At 36.8% G+C, this 21,583-nt stretch overlaps 1 protein-coding gene across 4 annotated transcripts in view; it reads right to left on the reverse strand.

Moving 5' to 3' along the window:
• Positions 1-5,339: 5,339 nt before the first annotated feature.
• The window catches only part of SYT6 (synaptotagmin 6), a 157,300-nt gene continuing 141,056 nt past the window's right edge, over positions 5,340-21,583 (reverse strand). For 2 of the 4 annotated variants that reach the window (XM_088153510.1, XM_088153513.1), the window contains 4 exons: positions 16,906-17,077; positions 14,946-15,096; positions 8,427-8,522; positions 5,340-5,757 (listed from right to left, as the gene is read on the reverse strand). In XM_088153510.1, the coding sequence (XP_088009636.1) occupies positions 5,686-5,757; positions 8,427-8,522; positions 14,946-15,096; positions 16,906-17,077 (491 nt within the window). In that variant the 3' untranslated portion in view covers positions 5,340-5,685. Of the gene's footprint in view, positions 5,758-8,426; positions 8,523-10,447; positions 14,378-14,945; positions 15,097-16,905; positions 17,078-21,583 lie in introns of those variants that run through there. The other 2 variants (XM_088153511.1, XM_088153512.1) reach the window with 2 other exon arrangements.

Below are 21,583 nucleotides of genomic sequence, written 5' to 3' on the forward strand. Positions count from 1 at the left end.
AAGCCAGGTAAACAAAGCCCTAATTCCAAGAAAATATGGAATTGGAGTACCAGGAAAGATATAATTATAAGTAACTATGGAGCTGGATGAGGTTTTTGGATTTATTTTAGGTACTGATCTGATTTTGTGTGTGGATTCTTGACAGAAGGAATGGTCAGCTGAGATAAACTTCTTTGAATTATTGTCCAGGTGTCCTTACTGTTTTTCTTTTTCCCTTTGTCTTTCATTTTCATTAATTCCCTAATCATGATATACATAATAAAGGCTTGAATGTCTTTATTGAACCAGCCTACTCAGAAAAGTAGGAAGAGATTTGCTACTCTACTCCTCATTAAGTAAGCCATAGCAGAGAGGGACTGCTCTGAAGTAGAGTGGATGCAGTAGGATAACAAACATCACATTACACTCTATAGATCTCAGTAGTTCCCCTCATGTTCTGCTGTGCTACCTCATTGTGACAGGGGATGTTCCTGGGAGGGATGAGCAAAGAATGCCAAGGTCATCCAAGGCATGAAGGCCATCTCAGCTGCCCAGCTAAGCACCTATATTGGGCAGCAGCGATATAGGAAGATGCTTCATGTGGATGATCGCTTTAGTGACAATGGCAAAGACACCGCTTCATATTGTGCAAGAAAAGGCTATGGTAAACCACTTCTGTATTTTACCAAGAAAACCACATCAATAGACAACATAAAGTGGCAGATGATGGGACCATCAGGTCAGACGACACTTAGTGTGCTACTTAGGAAGAGCTGAAGATCTTTTGGGGTACTAATGGTGTTTATGATATGGCTAGATTAAAGCCTTTAGGACATCTAGTTATTAATTTTGCTGTGGAAGGAAAGAAAATCTAAAGCTGCAAGACAAAATTGCAGCGGGAACGTGGGAGTTAAGAAAGCTCATGGGAAAGCTCAGCTCAGTGAAAGGTGAAATGAATGAACTACACATTGACCTCTTAGGCATCAGTGAATTGAAATGGACTAGAATTGGACACTTTCCATCAGAAGATCATACTGTCACTACTCAGGACATAAAAAAACAAAGAAGGAACAGTATTGCTGTTCCAGTCATAGCAAAGACAGTAGTTGGGTACATGCACTCAGTGACCAAATAATATCAAAAAGACTAGAAGATGGCCGTTTAATAGGATGATTATACAACTTAATGCTCCAGCCACTGATGCAGAAGAAGAGGAGGTTGATGAAATTGACAGAACATGTAAGCAAGATGTGCTGCTTGAGGATGGAAGTTGGAATGCCAAAGTTGGAAATATAAAGGAAGAAATTGTTGTTGGACTGTATGCCCTAAGAAACCAAAACAAGGCAGAAGAATGACTTATCAGTTTTTGCCAATCCAACAATTCCTTCATTGCTAATGCAGCATTCAAAAAACCAAAATGATGCCTATGTACTTAGGCATCATCAGGTAGAGTACACAGAAATCAAATTGACTATATTACTAGTACAAGGAGGCAGAAGAACTCAGTTATAATAGCAAAGATGTAATCAGGGGTTGACTGTTTGACAGATCACAGATTGCTCATGTGCAAGTATCCAATCAAGCTGAAGCAGAAGAACAAAGCCAGTCAATTTCCACAATATCACTCTGAACATATACCCACAATTTTCATGGAGAACATCAGGAACTGCTTTGAAGTCCTGCACTTCAATGATTGGGAACCAAAAGAACTCTGGAATGAAATCAAAAGAATTGTTAAGAATTAAGGATGAATGTAAAAAGAAACTTCCAAAGACCAAAAAAAGAGAAGAAAGCAAACTAGAAGTCAAAACAGATGATGGAAATTGCCAAGAACAGAAGAGAAACCAAAGCCAATAAAACAAAGCGCTCAGGAAGGAACTTAACAAAGAATTTCAGAAAGCTGTCAGAAGAAACAAAAAGCAGTATTACAGTGTAAAGACATCAAAGGTAAAAACACAGAAAAACAAGGCAAGTCTTCCAAAACATATGTGAACTCAGAAAGAGGTTCAAACTTTGAATTGGTATGTTAAAGGATGCCAATGGACAGATAGTAACCAATTAAAGGAAAATCAAACCGATTAAAGGACAATCAAAATCAACATTGAAGAATCAGGAGGGAAAGTTTATTGACATTTTTTAACTTTGTTGTTGGAGAAGAATCCTGAGATTACCTTGGATAGCCAGAAAAACAAACAAATGGATCACAGAACAAATCAATCCAATTCACATTTCACAATTGAGGTACAAATCACCTGGCTCAAATTATCATATTTTGGGCACATTATGAGAAGATCCTAGTCTCTTGAGAAGTCTGTAATGCTGGGAAAGGAAAGAGAAAACATGGATGATCAGCAGCAAGGTGGATGGACTCAATCCCAGTGGTGATGGGGCCACCACTGGAAGATCTGAAGGGCCAGACTAAGGACATATAATCCTATCTGTGTGGGTGCTAACAGTTGACATCAAAATTGGCCCATCATAAAAATTACACAAATCTTCAATATTATTTAAATCTCCTAGCTTGCAAGCTTAAAAAGCTACCTTTCAACTTTTCATGACTTTTGAAACCCATTGCCTTTATTACATTGAGGGTGTATGAAACCATGTTGGCTGGGAATATGACCACCACATCTAAAGGCACCAAGTTGAGGAAAGCCACAGTAAGCTGCACTGTATTCAACTATCTACCTGAAAACATTTTATTCTCAAAGCCATCACTCACTTCTGACAGGTAAGATCACAACAAATGTCTTTCCTAAACAGAAACTAGGCAGTACTTTTCAGCTTCATCTTTTTTTTTTTTTTTGCAGCTGACAAAATGTTATTTTATTAAATAACTGGCTGCTCCCCTTCCTCATTGCAGAGAAGAAATTGAAAAAACAAAATAATGCCCAAGACAAGAGTTTCCAAAAAAAGAGTCACTTTATTAGACTGATGCTCCTGCAGCATGTGGCACGTACAGAGGAAATTAAGACACAAGGTGTGGTTGAGGAGCTAGAATAAATTGGTCTTTCACTGAACAAAAAATCCCTGCAAAGTTATTTACAGAAGTCTGGAAAGTTTTCAGATCAGTGAGTCAGAACATTAATGCAGAATGTAGATAAGGATTATGATTACATTTTAAAAGTGTTTGTTAAAAAATGTTGGGCTCAGCACTGAATGTATCTGGGTAGAACGCTAATGTACAGTGATAATTTGAGAACACTTCTGCCACTACAGGTAATATTGCAAGTTTAAAAGCAAAATATTTCAATATTACTTGAAAGAAACAATAATATCCCTGTCAAGTAGATGAAAAGCCTAACAAAATCTATATGGAAAAAGCTTAGCAGAGGTATTTACTGTAAACTAAGTCATCACTAAGATTCTCATGAAAACTCATTGTGGGTAACCATAAATACATTGTAATTGATTTCTCTGATCCAGAAATTCTTAAACTGATGGCCCCTGGATATTGGCTCTACCTACTGAAGAAGTGGCCAGTGTTTTTAAGTCTGTAAGTATTGTTAATTTGTTTGTCAGTGCACAATACAGAAGAGGTATTACATATATACCACAAGATGTATATACCCTCATCTTAGCAGCACCATTTGGCCTTTGGAGAATTGGATCTAGAATGATGATCCTTATTTAGACCTTTGCTTCCAGGCATGGATCATCTGTGCTGGACGGAGAACCATTTAGAGAAAGCTAGAGATATCTCAGTTCCCACTGAAATTAATAGGATGGAGAAAGGTTAACAGTACAATTTAGTTCTGTTGAGTTCAGTGAAACCAGAAGTATTCAAGTTTCTCTACTGCTCATTGTGCTTAAAATGTTGATCCCCAAAAGAAGAGTAAATTTATTCATGCAATGAAAACTCTGGAAAGTTAATGCTTTAAGCTGAGATCATCAATATTTGTATATTAAGTTTCTTTTAAAAGTATTGTTTCCATAGGTAGATTAACAGAGCTCGATTTATGCCAAAACTTTACAAGCTTCATCAGTTCCAGTAGTGCCAACAATAAGACTTCATTGCTGAGCAACAGTAAATACGGGGATTGGTAATGCTGGTATTGTAGTAACCACATATCAGCAGTCTTGCCACTATGACTGCTACCTTTCAGTTGTTATTGGCAATAGCATAGAAGCAGTTACATAAGTCAGAGCAAGTCCCAGGATGCTGAAGATAATGTATGTGCAAGGCTTGAGCTGAAGGAGATTTAATATCAACTGGCTTTCAGTATTTGCCCTGGGGGGGAAAAAATACTTGCCAAGATTTGCAGCATGACCTTACTGAGAGCATGCTGTTTGGCTATGAAGGGGCCAAGGGACTAGACAGTTCTGCATGTCTCTGAAGAAATTAAAAAGCATGTTCAAAAATGATTCTAGGAATAGGAGAGAAAAGATAATGATAAATTCCCAGAAAGAGCCATGTAAATCTAGTATAGCTTACTTGATTGCTGCATTTGAACAGTATACAAACTGGCTATAAGAGCAGGTGACGGGGCAGAAACAGAAAGGCATTTTTAGCAATAGCTGGCAAATGGGCATCAGGATGAGATTACATACAGTGCCAACATGCCATTATTAGCACCCTCAAAATCAGATGCAGATAAATACCCAGTGACAACCTTGTGATTTTGCAAAGAAAAGGAAACAAAACCGTATCAGAAATAATGATTCTGAAAATATTTGCAGAGAGTATGTAAATATTTGCAGAGAGTATGCAGGGAGAGAGGAGGCAAAGGAGGTTTTTCCCTGTTTGAGCTTGCAAATTTAAAGAAGTTAACTTTGAAAACAATTGTGGCAAACTAATTTAATTCAGTGTATTTGCTTCTTGATGAAACCTGTACTAAATCAAAATAGGGGGGAAAAAAACCCTCCTAAATATAGCAATTTTAGCTACTCTCAGGAAAAAAGAGAGAGAGATGGGAAATCAATATATAAAAGAGAAATAGAGTTTAAAAAAAGTTCACAAGCCTGTAATCAGTGCAGAAGTTCACAGGACCTTAAGCAGCTGAACTCATGCAAAAGGCTCTTTTGAGAACACAACTACAAAAAATGGATAATTTCTCCCTGAGGAATTAGCAACTCTTTAAAACACACCGAAGGACAGGCTGGGGTGTATTTCACAGACTCTATGAACATCACAGCATGAATAAGAAAAGCTGTAATGTCTCACTGATCACAATAACAAAAAGGTGTTCACATGTCACAAGGAGCCTAATCAAGGCCTTCTCATTTTTCATTCTGCTGTCTCTTTCAAACCTGCATGATGATCTGCAGACATACAACAGCTCTCTATTATTTGTCCCATTACACATACACAGATAACTATTTTACATGTTATTTTACAGGCCAGAGTTCCAGCCTATGCCTCATTTTTCCTTTCTTTCTTTCTTTCTTTCTTTCTTTCTTTCTTTCTTTCTTTCTTTCTTTCTTTCTTTCTTTCTTTCTTTCTTTCTTTCTTCTTTCTGGCAGCCATATCCAAAAAGTGAAAAGCTCAGAGTATATTACCTTGAGAGATAGAAATAATTAAGACAAACACAACTGTAAAACAGTTTTGCTGCCTTTTTCACTGTGGAAACAAGGACTCTCAATGTCTGATCCCCATTCTTCTGCTACTCAGCAATAGACTGAATCAGAATTCAGGACCCGTGGCAAAAATATCAAAGCAAAACAAAAAGAATTTGGTTGAGGCCCATTAATTCACCACTTGATGGATCATGGTGTTGAAGGTGGCTTGGGAGAGGGGCAGGAGCCTTGACTGTCAAAGCTGGCTGCACGACCATGCCACTGTGAAAAGAAGAAAGGCAGCATTATTTAATGCAGTCATAAGTAGTTCACAAACTAATTTAGTTATCCCATTTGTGTTTAGGTACCAATGAAATCCCTGCATAAATGGGTGGTCCCCTTAGTTTAAATGTAAGAGAGGACCCAATGACATTCATGCATTTCTTTTCATGGACCTAGTAGCAATCTCCATTAATATGCTTGAACACCTGCATGTAGGAGTGTACATATTCCAAAGTATCTTTCTATTGTGTCCGTGCTTAATCATGCTTATAATGAAACCAATAAATAAATGGGGGGGGGAATAAGAAAGAACTGATGATTTAAATGTTCTACACTAGGGATGATTAGGTCTGGATTTAAAATATCTTGAAAATAAAAGTTCTAATATTGAATTATCAGTATGGCTAATTATTTCCATCTGAAATCTTGAGATTGGATTTGGAAAGGATGAGCAATTGCTTGTTGTGGCTTCCTGGAATGTCAACTACTATTCATTTTAATATTATATTTCACAACAATGCAGCTTTCCTAAATGGAGGTTAGCATTTCTGGGAACTTTTTACATTTTTGCACAATGAGAATAAATCACTGCTCTCTACAATTTGCTGAATTTGAAAATTACAATAGATTGTATAAAGTGGGGGAAAGAAGACAGAGGCCTGATGTAGGCCAAGAGGGAGCATGTTTCTTGCCCAGCTCCTCATTATTAAAAAAATACAGCTTCTAAAAGGTGTAGATGGTGTTAAGAAGGTAATGTCTCTGGAGGAGGCTTTAGTAAAGACAGAGGTATGATAAGGGCAAAAAAGATTCACAGATGTCCACACTGGATTGTATGATGCAGATTATTATCTTGACATAGGCACTGAGAAAGCACTGGATAACAAATTGAATTTGAGCAATCAAAGAACAATTTTATTATTGAAGTTAGCATACCTAACACCATTTGCAAGATAATAATTACTGTGATTTATCATTTTCTCCAAATTTAAGGTTCATAATTAACAAAAACAAAAATTCTTATCCACAGGTTTACAGTTATAGAGACAAAGTATAGAGAAATGATGAAATAAGAGGGTCTCTGTAAATGCAAGAAGGACATAGTAAAATATCTTTTCCCAACTTGGTGCTCTTTACAAATATTGATGTCAGCACTCATAATCCCCAGCCAACATAGTCAAAGGGGGATATGATAGTTGAAATGAAATATATCGAGAAATGTGATTTTCATAATAATGTCATGATAATACATGACCTAACTGTTGATTGTTCCAGACACTTATGTCAGTGAACTCACAAATATACTGCTGTGCTTCCTCCTTTGTAGGGCTCAGATATTTCAAAGATGTCACTGCTTACTGTATTTTTGGAATGCTTTCCATAGATCAACACCAAGATGTTGATATGAACATTGTCTTACATTTTATGTACATAAGAAAAAATACTAAAGTAAAAATCCACACCAAGGAGAAAAAAAGAAAGGACCACTGAGATTTGTATTCATGAGACTATACCTAAAAATGTAGAATATGAATGTACCAGGCTAGGTGGTGGTGGTGGTGATGATGATGATGATGATGATGATAATAATAATAATAATAACAACAACAACAACAACAACAACAACTTTATTACAGTCAATTAGACCAGTACATACCAGGCTAGGTGTGTGGCCATATAAATAATAACTTTTGTTTATTGATTGCCTATATCTTATCTTTCACCTAAAAAGGAGGCATATCTGGTTTTCTTTCAGCATTTCATCTTCACAAGTGCCCTATGAGGTGGGTCAGACTGAGAGAGAAACCCTAATACAGTGTTGTCCAAACTTGGCCACTTTAAGATGAGTGGGCTTCAACTCCCAGAATTCCCCAGCCAGCCCCAGACTTCAACTCCCAGAATTCCCCAGCCAATTCCCCATGGCTGGCTAGGGAATTCTGGGAGTTGAAGTCCACTCATCTTAAAGTGGCCAAGTTTGGACAACACTGCCCTAATATAAAATTAGTTCATGATTATCTTTGTGATTGAATGGGGACTACAAACCATCTGTCCCCAATCCTAATTCAACAATCTAGCCACTACGCCTCAGGATCCCTAAAAAGAAATAGTTTTCTCTCCTTCAGTGTATTTCATTTCAAAGAGGTAACAGAGGATATGGTCTGAGCAACTAAATAAGTCTGCGCAGAGTACAGTGTTAGTTTCATATTGATCTTCTGTTAATAGAATGAATTTCTCTTATACAAACCATCAAATTATAGAGTAAATAACATTATTTTTAAAAATAATCTATGAAGTAATTATAAACTGTTTTTCTTTGGAGAAGTTTGAGATTGATTCCATGTATGACGGTTTCTTTCTAAAGATGGTTTATTTATTCTGAATATATAAAAGAAATTACTTATGAACAAGTACCCTAGTCTCATTAAGTACCAGATGTGCTTTTTAAACAAATCAATGTCATCGTCCCAAAAGTTTGAAACGGCCTTATTAAATCATAAATGTTTTATAGTAATGAGTTGATGATAATCTGCCACAATGCCAGATACAGTCAAGCTCTTTGTACATAAATCTTTGCCAGCCCTTTGCCCATCAAGGTTTGTTTAAAAAAAATTAGAAATTGTTGATATAGTTTTAAATAGATTTTTGTGTAAAGAATGACCCTTGTCTGATACCTTGGAGGAAGACAGCATCATAGTAGAAAGGGAATGGGACGGTTCTGCTACAGGCATCACTGCCTTGGGGACATTCAATCCAGGTGCTGGATTTTGCTGTTGGCAGAAATACATAAAGGGTCATTTGCAGATGGTTTCTATAGGGCATGTTGTGTGCCAATAGTGATTAGCACTAAGGAGTTGTTTCAATTTGGCTATGGTTAAATCATCCTCATAACAGACTTCCTCACCTAGTACCTTGCAAATATGTTAGGAGTACAACCTCTAAAATTCCTTTGGCCATGCTAGCTGGGAATTCTGAGAGTTACAACTACAATGCACCAGAAGGTACCAGCTTAGGAAAGACTACCTCAATAATTGTTCTGATGATATTCCAAGTCATGCTATTGCAATCCAACTGTTACTTCTTCTCATGCTAAATCCCCTCCCCATCTTTCTTGGATCACATCCTAAGCAATTGCAAGACCAGTAAAAACCATGACTTTTTCATCAAAAGCAAGTATGAATGTCTTCTTTTGAATACTGATAAGTTATAAAAATAAGAGAACAAATGAAATACAATGCATGAACAATTTCAGTCTGGCCATATCCTGAGGATTTTCTTTCTGCTAGGATTCATATGTAATACGAGAAGAAAAAAGATAACAGTAATAACTCTTACTATGATAATCTGTTATACTCCTGTCAATCCAATATATACCAGAGAGTCAGCATGGGATAGGGGTTAAGGGGCTGCACTAGGAGTGCTGAGACCCAGGTTTCTTGACTCTCCTTAGGCACAGAAATCAGTTGGGTGACCTCTGGTCAGTCACTCCCTTTCAACCCTGATCAGCTTCAGGCAGCTGAAGAACAAAATCCCTCATTGTATCATGCATTGATTAGAGTTTCTTGGAAAACTAGGTGAGGGCAGTGCAAAAAGAAGCCAGCCCTGCAACCCTGCAGGACGAATGCTAAGCAAACATGTACCAGATTAATATTAAATTCTACTTTGGTGAACAAAAGTAGGGCTATCAAATCTGATTTGCGAAAATACAGAGGGGCACAAGATTGCAGAAAAGAAAAGAGAAACAGAAAACTCTCTTTCCTGCTATCTAGTAGTCACACAGTTTTTTGCAGCACAAATCTGGTAGCCCTAAATAAAAGAAACTAAAATTTTCAGTTAGCAATCCAGAGTCCTCCTTCCATATTACTAAAAAAATTATGGTAAATCCTATGAACAGTTACATTGTAGGTGCTCAGTAAATGGCCAGATATTAGACAGTAGAGGTAAGTTTTATTTCTGGCAGCTCTGGAGTGGTGTTTTCAACAACATAAAGGCTTGCAGTCTGTGTCTTAGTTCTTCCCATTTGTTTTCCACAGATTCTTAATCAGGTCTCTTCGGTACTGTGGCTGAGAAACCCCCATCTCTTGTGAATGAGGTTCCAGTGTCCAACATCTCAAATATCTGGTTCATATTTTTCACATCCACAAAGGAACAGCATATTGTGTAATGTTTGGTTTGGTGGTTTGGGATTTTCACTTATTTATTTATTCATGAATGCTTCCAGACCCTGCATGTTGCTTAGTTTTTCATAGCAAAAGCAGATCAAGAGTACATTTTGTACTTGGACTTAAAGGTAGTCTTCTGATAGTAATTAGCACCTGTGAAAGTTTACTTCTCAATGAGGGGAGCAAGGTCTTGTATTATTCTTTCTGATGTGGCATTTTTCTAGGCCCCGTCTGCTATGTGAGGGCTGTAAATTCTGGCCCCACAACTATCCTTTTTAATGGTCTAAATAACTTGACTCTATTCTACTTCTTATCTTGAAAATAAAAAGTGTAACTATGACCAAAGTTATAGTTAATTGTTTAGAATTCAGTCTTGTTTTTTTATAAATACTCTTTTTTCTGATGGGTACCAAATTCTGCAGTGGAGAGTTGATAAACCCTTAAAAAAACTACAAGTGATGCTATAAGATGTTATAGGAGAAAAGAGGGAGTTTGTAAAATTCCCCCCACCCCCACCCACATTCTAGGAAAATTCTAATGGATCAAAGAGCTTTCTGAAAATAAAGGACATTGAATCCAGTCCTTAGATATGATCAAAGATTTTACCGTTTAATGTTTTTCAGGTGTCTCATACTGCCAGAATGTGCATCCTTCTTGCTGGCAGATCAATGCTTATTGATCATGGCAGCAATCCTATGTATATTTACCTGGGGGTAAGCCTTATTGAACTTGGGAGGATATATATTTGAAAAAACACAATAAGAGAAAAAATTGTCATCATGTAATAGAGCCTCAGTCAGTCCTTACTCCTGGCATGAGATAAACACAGCTGGACCATATGTTTGCTGCATTCATTACATTTTAGGTATTCATAAAAATATTTTATGAATATAATTTAAAATGCATTGTTTTAATATGTTAAGTGCCCTTTAATATTGCTGCACAGGAAAGTGTCAAGGATCATTCTGTATATCACAATTTATGGATATTGCAAGTGAGTCAGCACTCATTTTCACCTTACAATTATTCCAGACCCTCTTTACATAATGTGGGAGTGATCATTTCATCAGATGAGCCACACAATATACAGTATTTATAGGTGTACTGTATTTGCATTTATGCAAACTGGAGCTCAAAGTATCATTTTGATAGAGTGGGAGGAAAATGAGAGCAAAGAATTAAGTTTATAATACCATGAGATGCTACTGACTTATTATTTTACATGATATACTATGCACCGTAAGAAATCGGTTACATGCACTTTGCAATCAAGAATGGCTACAGAAAAAAGTAACTTTCCAAAGCATAAAGGATGGAAGAGGTAATTTTTAAAGAAACAATCTTTAAGCTTTAAACATTAAAGTTAAAGTGACCTGTACAATGAACCACGTTCTTCCTAGGCCAAATATATGGAACAGGTGCAATTGACTTTTCAAAGGCCAAATTCTCAACCAACTACAAGTCCTACATTCTGTCTGTTTTCATATGCTGCTGTTTCTTCATGCCTGTGATGATCATGTTTTTCTCATACAATATGTGTTCATAATCAATACAACCAAGTTAAGCCATGCATTATGTGGAATGGGTGATCCAACAGATAGGCAGAGGCTGATGGAAGAACGCCTCACCAGGATTAATGTATGTAAAACTAAATCCATGGTAAATAAAAGATGAGGAAGCACATGATATTTGGAAATGGTTGGCAGCATCTCCTTTTCCAAATTACAAACTGAAGTTATGCACCTACTGTATCTGGAGAAGATATAGACTCCTCAACATGAGTTTGGGACAAAATATGGAAATAATTTGCCACTGTCTTCTTCCAGGATTTATTTTTTACTTGATTCTATAGCTCTGAGATTCTATGGTGGACTCTCATCCAAGTACTAGTCAAGGCATAGTCATCTAACATGGATCAGGCCAGTTGATCCAAACACTTAAGGAGAAAATTAATGTTAGTTCTTCTTTTAACAGCTACTACCCTTCCAATTCCCACTCCCAACCCCCTTTCCAGAGAAAAAATTCCCATTGGAAGTGTTTCAGTTGGAGACCAAAAGATGAAAGCATCCTTTCTCAGGTGCCAAACCAGAGTGGAGTGGGCACAGAAGCAACTGAGCAGCACATAATGTGCTTGATCCTTAGTATGTGAAACAAAAGTACAAAATTTGTTTCCAAGAGAAGATATGATAGATTGTTTTGTGCTGTCATAATGACTATGGTCTTTTGAAAAAGTGGTCTTGATGCATATTGTGGTTTGAACTTTAAGTCTGAGTCCTCCCACAACCAAGCCCTTGGAATTTGGTTCCTCACTAAAATCACTCTGCCCCTTCTTTCTAATCTAATCTGAAACAATTATTCAGCTGCTTCTTTAACCTCTAAATCTAATTCATGAGTCTTCCTTAATCCTCAACCTGGGATTCTTTGGATGTGTTGGACTACAAATATCATACTATTAGGGAACCATGGGTGTAGAAGGTGAACAGAAGGGACACGGGAAATCTTTTAAAGCAAATGGCTGCTGCATATTGTGCTGGAAATTACAAAAAATAGCCATTGCAATTTTGGAAATGTTGCTTGCAGTCTACAGAGTTGAATTTCAATGAAAGAAAACAAAAGACTATGGAAGCCAAGATTTTTTAAAAAACATTTGCATCTGGAAAAAATATTTGGTTCCCTGGGGCTCCCCAAGGTAGCTCACTATTTATGTATTTGATTTAATGAGAAATGTAGCTCTTGTTTAAATGAGTTTCTGCTTCAGTGAGGATTCCAACCCCTCCTTTAGAAAATGTTCAGAGCAATTTTTTTTTGCCTTGCTTGATCTACTTCTAAAATAAAAGAACATGTTTTGGGGTCAAACCGTAGTGGTGTATACATAGCATACATGTACTTGACATGCTTATTTTAGGAGTAATACAGCTTCTTATCCCTGACCAATCTTCAACAGCCTCAGATTCACAGATGACAGGAAGAGATGGGGGAACTGGAGGAGGGGAGTGAGGGGAAGGCCTCCCGGTTTATCTCCTGAATCTTAAGATGATGTATATAAACTGAGGTTGCTTCCAAGCACAAAGCTCCTTTTGTAGGCAGCCAAAAAGCACTCTCCACTTATTATCTTACTATGCAAATCAGTTTGCTTTGTGACTTAAGGCTGCTTATTTTTTTATATGTTGTATTATGTTGCTGTATTGGAGTAAACATTGATTATTTTTATCATGAAATGTTTTAACTGCACTCACTGTTTATTAAATGTTTTATTTTGTATTGCTGATATGCTGTTATGCTTTTTAGTGTGATATAAATTAAGGCATATTTTGCCTTTTTCTATATTCATTGTTATGAGGAACTGCTTTGAGCTAAAAGTTGTTGGAAAAGCAGTATACAATAAGAAAATGCAGTTTATTTACAGCAGGAGTGGTGAACATATGGTCCTCCAAATGCTGTTGGATTACCACTCCCACCACCCCTGATTACTGGCCATATTGGCTGCAGCTGATGGGACTCCACCATTGCAGGTCCCCCAGTTTGAATTCAGCAAATATTTTCAAATCCATTCATTAAGTAATACAATGGCTTGAACATTTCATAATGTTGCTGATTATCTCAACAGGACAGGTTTCAGATATAGTTCTTCCTCCTTTGAATAGGTTGCTTAAACAGATTCTTGCTGATTTGGCAAGCAATTTCTTTCTTGAAGTTCTTGAACCCCACCTCAAACTAAATTTAGGAATACCTAATATTCAGATCAGGAGCATAGGGCTAATTCTGTCAAGAAGTTCTTTTCCTCAAAATATGTATTGTTAAGTATATAAAGGAATGTCTATGTAGTGAACCCTGTTTAATGGACCTTGGTTTAGCAGACATTCAGATGAAACAGATATAAATCTGTTTAGATTTCACACCCATTTAATGGATTAATGTTGTAAATTGATGGACATAATGACAGGAATTGATGTGAATGAAATTTGGATTAAATAGTCACTCTGTCTGAATGGACTGTAAAATCATGATTTTACTGTACTGAAAAATAATAATTAAAGCTCTCCCTTTGAGTATTGCCCTGCATATCTTCTACAAGACTGCAAAATACATTTTCTATTTTAGTGGTTTTTTTCTATTGTCAAATGAACCATTGCAACCAACTTCTTCTTTTTCTTCTTCTTTTTTGTTTTAGCATGTGATCTCCATTTGTGATAAAGCAATCTTTTAAGTATTAATTGCAGCTGGATTACCCATTTAGCCACTGTTTCTGTTTGGCAAGTTTCTTTTATTTAAAAAAAAAAAATCCTCTACAGTCAAATTTTGCTTAACATTCAGTAGACCTCCAACATAGCAGAAACTGTCCAAGAGTTCTTGCTTCTGTAAATTTCCCACCAAAACGTAAGACTTTTGTGGTATTCCTGTCTTGTGGCTGGAGCATATTAATAAAGGAAAGGCTTTGGAGGTTGCAGATTATTTCTCTGCTCCTGCAAAGAACCACACCATTAATTTTTTCCAATATATCCATCCAGGTCTATGTTTCAAAAGTCATAAGCAACACATTGACCTACATGTGAAGGCCTTAGTCTGACGCAGTTTGTCACAATGGCTGGGTTCACATATTGCATTAATCATAATACTGTTTTTCTGGATTTGGCTTAGCATGTTGTATGAACCCAGCCATGGCAGCTGAGAAGCCATAGCTGATGATTTAAATTGTTGGGTGACCCAGTCAACTGTGTTGTATTCCATAAACCATGATTTGGGTTTATGATAAAATGATGTCTTATCAAGCTCTGGCATAACATCTCAGTGCTGCTGCATGTTCTCTGATATAACTCATGATGAAGAATGTGAATCGAATTAGCCAGTATCCACATGTATTGCATACATGTATCCACATGTATTACATTCTATATATAGACTTGTAGTGCTTGTTATAAACTCTTGTTATAAGTTTCAAGGTATAAATGAAAGATTTTCAGAAAAAAACTTTTCAGTCTACTAAAGTGTCCATTGGACATGTATTGAAGAAAATTATAAATCTTTACATACCTCCTTAAAGGATTTCTTCACTTCTACCAGTGGATGCCAATGTGCAATTGGTTTACGTGGATAAGCCAACATTTCATTCCAGTGGTCTCGGCCTAGTCCCTCAGCATTGTTTGCCACACGGCAAACCCCAATAATCTCATTGTGTCCAACTCTGAAAGCAATAATCACATGCAGGACATGTTTTCAACACTTTTATTCCCTTTGGCAATTGACTCATTAATCCTGTTCCCTCTACTTCTTGGTTCTCTATGAGTAAACAACCCAAAGAAGTTTCTTTTGCTGACTAGGAATAGTCTTTCTAGTTTTCCCACATTTTATTATGGTTTTATTTATTTTTCCAGGCTCAGGATATTTTGTGAGAACTAAGCAGGTAGTCTTTCCACTGTTGATCTTCTGTCCTTACATTTCTCCATGGATTCCCCAAATACAACTAACAGAAATTATGTATTTTTAATCTCTGCGTAACAGGCATTCAGCAGGTATTCACATAAACATATCCATTCTAAAAGAATCCATACCAGTTTTCTTCATGTCCATGTGCTCCTCTCTTCAAGTAGCTGCTAAGTGAGGCAAAGAAACTCAGGAAAGATGATATCCCATCACAGATTAATCTGATTGAGATATTATGCTAAACCAGAATACTGAATATTAAACACACCAGGGAAACTTTATCCATGATTGCTCAGCATTAAGTGTAGACCAGATCTTTGGCTTTTTCCTCTCTAAAAACTACAGAATCATAAACCAGTCTTTGTTCTCAACTTATGATCTTAATTTGTTAGGAAAAGAATGAATTAGGGACTCAGTTCAAAAACAATATGGAGAAGCCAAACGGGATCTGTGTGTAGAGCTATAAAATCTGGGCTCTAAAAATATGGACAACCACTAGATGGCAGCAGAAAGATGTAGAATATTGTAGTGGTTATCTAGATTTTTGCAGTCCAAATCTGGTAGACCTATTGGAAAGCATTGGACGTGTGTTAGAGAAATAAGCAGCAATGTAATACACATATTCCAGCTATTTTAAAACAGATATTCCAAATCCCAGATAAAGAATCTATATTTGAGGCCTCTTCCTTCAGAATCCAACAGGATATTCTTCAAGATATACTTCAAACATATAATTGCTTTACTGTCAGCAGTTTAGAATACACTTTTATAGCCACAATGTCATGCAAATATAGAAATCTCTGTATTTTATGATAACTCAAAAATGTATTAAATGCTTATTAAAATTTAGGGGCTTTTTAAGAATGAAATACATGCAAAAAATGTTATCTATCTCATATTTCTGGCATGTATTCCCCATTCAGGATAAAACACATTTAAAACTATGCAGTAAACTAAGCAAATTTTCATGTAATTATTAAAAATTAATTTTGTAAGTTGATGTGAAAACAGGATGAGCACATCATTATGAGTGAATGCAAACCAAATTGAAATAGATTGTAATTACAGTGATCTGTCTTTTCTTAGTATTAGAAATTCTGTAGAAGGAATGAACCCCTAAAGAATAAAAATTTAATAAAAAGAATTCTAACATGCCACCCCCAAAGTCAAAAACTTAGATAAAACAGGGACAGGGACTTAGTTCAATTTTCAGTCAAAATGTGGATTGTCCTTATAAGTAGAGGCACTAGGTGGAATATAAGCTTTCTCTGAGATTTGCCTACATGTCAATTTTGAAAGGCCTTCTGTGCAACTAAGAGTTCTGGCAGAATGACAATTTTGTTCTGGTCATCAATAGAATTTATCACTATGGAGAAAACTAAATATGTTCTTAACAGAAATAATGGAAATTCAGAAATATGTTCAGCCTGCTCAAATAACAGAAACGAGGATATAGCCACACAATTTTTCTTGGTACAAGCTGCATGTAATCAAATGAATCACACCATGAAATCTGAATGGGGGAAAATGATCCAGATGGGATTTATAGATTGCAAAGAGTCCCACTTACCGGTCATAATCCATAACTGATATAAGCAGACTGACTTGATCCATGTTCTCGGGAGGGATATCAAAAATTATTGCCTCATTATAGGTAGGATTAAGTGTATTTCTTTTTATAGTAGTTTTCTTCTTTTTCAGTCTCCTTCCATCACAGAGCAAAGACACTTTGACATATGGATCTGGTGAACAGGGGAAAAGCAAAGGGTTGAGAGAGTGCTTTCTTTTCTCCCAATATTTAAGAGAGGTCTCTTCACATAGCTAAAATTGGATAATGAACACATGGACAGAGGAGAACAGAATTATGGTGGCAAACTGCACTTTCAGCCTTCCCACATTCGTTGGCTCTTTGGCATAGAAAGTAGGCATAGGCATTTTGTACACAGGAAACGTCTCCTATGCAATCTCAAGGAAAATCTCTTCTGGGTCAAGCTCAACTCTCTGTAACTTCATGGTCACATTCATTTTGCCTTTTTAGCAACAATATGGAAATGAGATCAGTCAAGATGATTAAGGTGCAGTCCAGGGGCCTGCAAAAAGTAGTATTCCTTATAGACATATAATTCATATATATACAGTATCTAGGCACGTGTGGGCAGAAGAGTGCAAAATGGACAGGAATTAGAGCTTAACAATACAGACCCCTTTTCATACCTTAGGATTCTTTATTGATCAGGCAAACATGCTATAGTTAATTAAAATGAAAAATAAAAAGAAATGTAACTGGGTTGGAGGGTTTGCAGAAGTATAAAAGAAAACTGAAACATAAGGGAAGCCCTGAAAATGGTCCTCTGAGAAATGAGCAAGCTTAGTGATCATGGCAGGCTAGCTGATTGTTGAAAGGAATGAAAATTCCCATAAAGGGAAAGGAGAGCTGAATGGCATTACCTGGAACTTGGATAAGAGGGTCAAACACTTCAAGAATTTGGTTCAGATTCTGCTTGTAATTTTCAGTTGGAAACATTTTCTCAGCTAGTCTAGATTTTTAAAATTCACTAGGAGCATACTGTAGCCTAGTCACAACTGTTATCTCCAATCTATGTGACAGGGAAAGCTTGGTTTGTCAGCTTTAAAATGTAATTCCCTGCCTCTTCTCTTTTTAAAAAAATCCAGTGGAGGATGTATACTTAATTAAAGTATTTGAGAGAATAGGAGGGGTTAACTGAGACATTATTTTTTCTAGTGGAATTTGAATGGGCTGTCCATCAGCCAAATACCATGTGTTTATAAAGCATGTGCCCCCACTTTTTTTCCTTTAGAAGGAGTGACTTGGTGACCATAAATAATCACTCCATTTCCAAAAGAGCCTTCTTTTCCATGTGTTTATTTATGTTTTGCTCATCTTCATACTTCATACTATGTACTGTTCTATACAAGGATATCAACATTTATAGGCATCCCCTTTTGCCCATCACTTTCATTTAAAGCTATATGTCAATGAACTGTTTTCAAGAAAAGAAATTTAAAAAGTTTTCTTTTTCAGCAGGGGGAAAGAGGCAAAGAAAAGAAAACAGGGCAACAATAGCTTACTAAACTGACTCTGGTAAATTGTTTCTGAATTTTCATTATATCACGAATGCAGGAGAAATTTGCTCTGGATTTGGCAGCCCCAATAACTATAAGGTGTATTTCTGCAGAACTAGTGAACAGTTTTCTCACTCTGAACCATCAATTCTCAGTGATTCTAACTGCATCAAATGCCAGCTGAGAAGAAATATTTGTCTGCTCAAACAGCTTCATGGTTATTGCTGCAGTAGATTAAATATTTGTCAGGAAAATGCAAACACTGACATGTGGAAGCTAAAGCCATTAAAAATAGTTATGACAGAGAGTCAAGTATTTACACAAGGAAATTTCCCAAAAAGAATTAAACTATATCATTTTCCCCATAATTCATGGGGTAGATCTATAGACCAGAACTTCTACTATAGTAGTGATTTTGTTAAAAATGTTTCAGCAAAGAATAGGAAAAAAAGTATGTTTAGAAACAAGGATGTAATTCTACTCTCGGTGGGCTCTATGGATTGTAGGGCCTATAGGTTGATATAGGATGTTCACAGTTTGAAGCCATTACCCAGCCATTGCTCCTTTGCTATTAGGCTTCCAATAGCAACAGGGGTGTGTTGTGCAAATTGGAGAGACTTTGGATCTACTGTATCCCAAATTCTCTTCCTCCATTCTTCTGATGTGGTGAGACTATATCAGGAGTGCTAGGCCTGCCTTAAAACCAGGGAGAGAACACTGCCATAGCCCATCACGCCTCTCCATCTTCTATGCTGGCCAACAGGAGCTTGGCTAAACTTAGTCCTTTGCAGTTCTTTTAGCATAGATTTTCCCAACCTCACATCTGTATGATTGCTGTATAGCAGATAAATAAAGGCAAATCTGTTTGAAAACTTATGAAACATCCTAATGATTTCCTGAGCTTAATCTGAAACTGTAATGGTATGTGGGAATGACCTTGGGAGACAGGAGGAAGAGCCGCAGACTGGACAACTGGCATGTAAAAGACATCTCAGTCCACAGAAGGACAGGAGGCATGGAAAGCATTTCAGAAGGGACCCTCCTATTTAGGATTTTTGTATACTATAATTTTAATTGATTTTAACCTCTTTGTAATCCACCCAGAGTCGTTTTAATGAGATGAGCAGTGACAAATTTGATAAATAAAATAAAATAAAATAAAAGGAGGGGAAGGGAAGGGAAGGGAGGAATACTTTCTGTCTTGCAAGATTCTGTTAATGTAACCTTACAATAAAGATAGAGCTAGTACTCCTGGTTGTGCTGATTGACTGAGACCAAATCAGTCAACCTGTCTTTCACATTGGCCATGCACCTTAATGGGATAATACAGAGTGTGTGCACATATAATAAAAATTAGGCAGATTTGAGTCCTGAGGAAATCAGTATGATTTATAGTGGGGGTTGTGTATGACAAAATTTAAAACAGGTCTTTTTTCTAAGGAAAGGCATAAAGAGGAAGGGGATGAAGTTAGCCAAACCAGAAAAAAATATGCCTTTTAGGGAGAGGAGAGGATACCTGCGGCCCTCTAGAAATGTTTGGGCTGAGTTCCTGAGCAGAGCTGGCTGACTGGCACTTCACTTGCTACTACTGAGAAAAAGCCATGAAGACAGTTCAGTGCTATTTCCTCTGGAGCTACAGAATTGGCAGTTGCCCATTGGTGGGGATTCCTGCTTTATGTCTCCCTGGATTTTCCTCCCACTTTTTGAAGCCAGGGCATCTTAACCCCATCCCTTTGTTCTTTCTATGGGATGACTTTCTCACTCTTCCTGCACTTACTTTTCCCTCCTCTTACTGTGAAAACCTATGCAGTGAGGCAATGATGACCACAGAGATAGGATGTTGGCTGGAGCACTAATTTTTCCCTTCCCCTTCTGGCCAGCCAGATGATCTTTCTCTCCTCCCTCTTCCTCAGCCTCTTCAGGAAACAGCAGTCAAGATCTTATGCAATGGCATGAAACTGCTGCAAGAGGATGAGAGGTGTGAGGCCAATAGTGTACAGAAGTCCCCCAAAGTGGCAAAAGCAACTAAATTACTATTAATGCAATTGAAACTGTTAATTCATTCCTAAAAGCATAAAGACAGGATGTTAAATACTTGAATGTTATAAAACTTTAGTTACAGTCCAACACTGATTATCTACCCCTGCATAAATTATGAGGCCCAGTATAAAGAACAATTCAAAGTTAACATTCTAGCGGTCTTTCAACAGCAAGATAAACTGTCCAGAAAAATGTCTCCAATGAAGAGATAATTTCTCTCCATTCCAAGGCTGTGTCAATGGAATCTGACCCCAGCACACTCCTTTTTTGCCTGTGCCACCATCAACATGGCAAAAGCTGTGAAAAGACTACATCTACAGTAGACAGGCTTGTGGAGATAGGGTTCCTTCACCCATAGACATTGCTCTCTGTGGGTAGTAAGATCAGTTCTGGTCCAAGCACCTTCTCGGGGTCTCTTGGATTCCAGTATAAGCTAATGTACAAAATATGCAGTCATCCAACTGTGTTCTTCTTGTGACATGTTGCTTATGGAATAAGTTTTAAAGAATAATATATGTGAAGTTTAAATACTTCTAAATTGAAAACCACCTGGTTTTCTTTAGGAAGGGTCTATAAATAGATGATAAGAATGCTTAACTTTCCTTTCTTTTCCTCAAATTTATGCTTTTAAGTAATCATGTGGATGTTGTTGCTATATAACTGAAAAACTGTTATTTTGGAATAACAAAATTGTAAACAACTTCTGATCTCTCCGGGAAAAAAGTTGTTAGTAATGAGGGGGAAAAAAGGAATGTAGTATATAGGGTTACCAAATAATCATTACAATGTCATCAGGATTTCTGTAGCACAGATCTGATAGATTAAATATATGTATAACATTCTTTAGTGTTGAAAAAAAGAAAAGGAAAAAAGGAATTAGGTCCTTCTAGTGCATAGAATTTGTGACACAGTTTCAGGCTTTCAAGGAAAACACTTGCCCTGGCCTCCAATCACAGTAGTAATTAGTCTGTTTATGCATATCGCTATTTTCTGCATGGTTGTGGAGAAATGTTTGTATTAACTCAGAGATAACTTCGTTGGAGTCAAACCAATCAACTCATATAATAATATGTAGGAAATTTAACTGACTCTTAAATAAGTAATACTGTCACAGAAACATCACA

This window comes from Python bivittatus, unplaced genomic scaffold (genome assembly GCF_059951505.1).
Source record: "Python bivittatus isolate LINGU-HERP-01145 unplaced genomic scaffold, Pbiv_v1 ctg000700_np1212, whole genome shotgun sequence".
NCBI lineage: Eukaryota > Metazoa > Chordata > Lepidosauria > Squamata > Pythonidae > Python > Python bivittatus.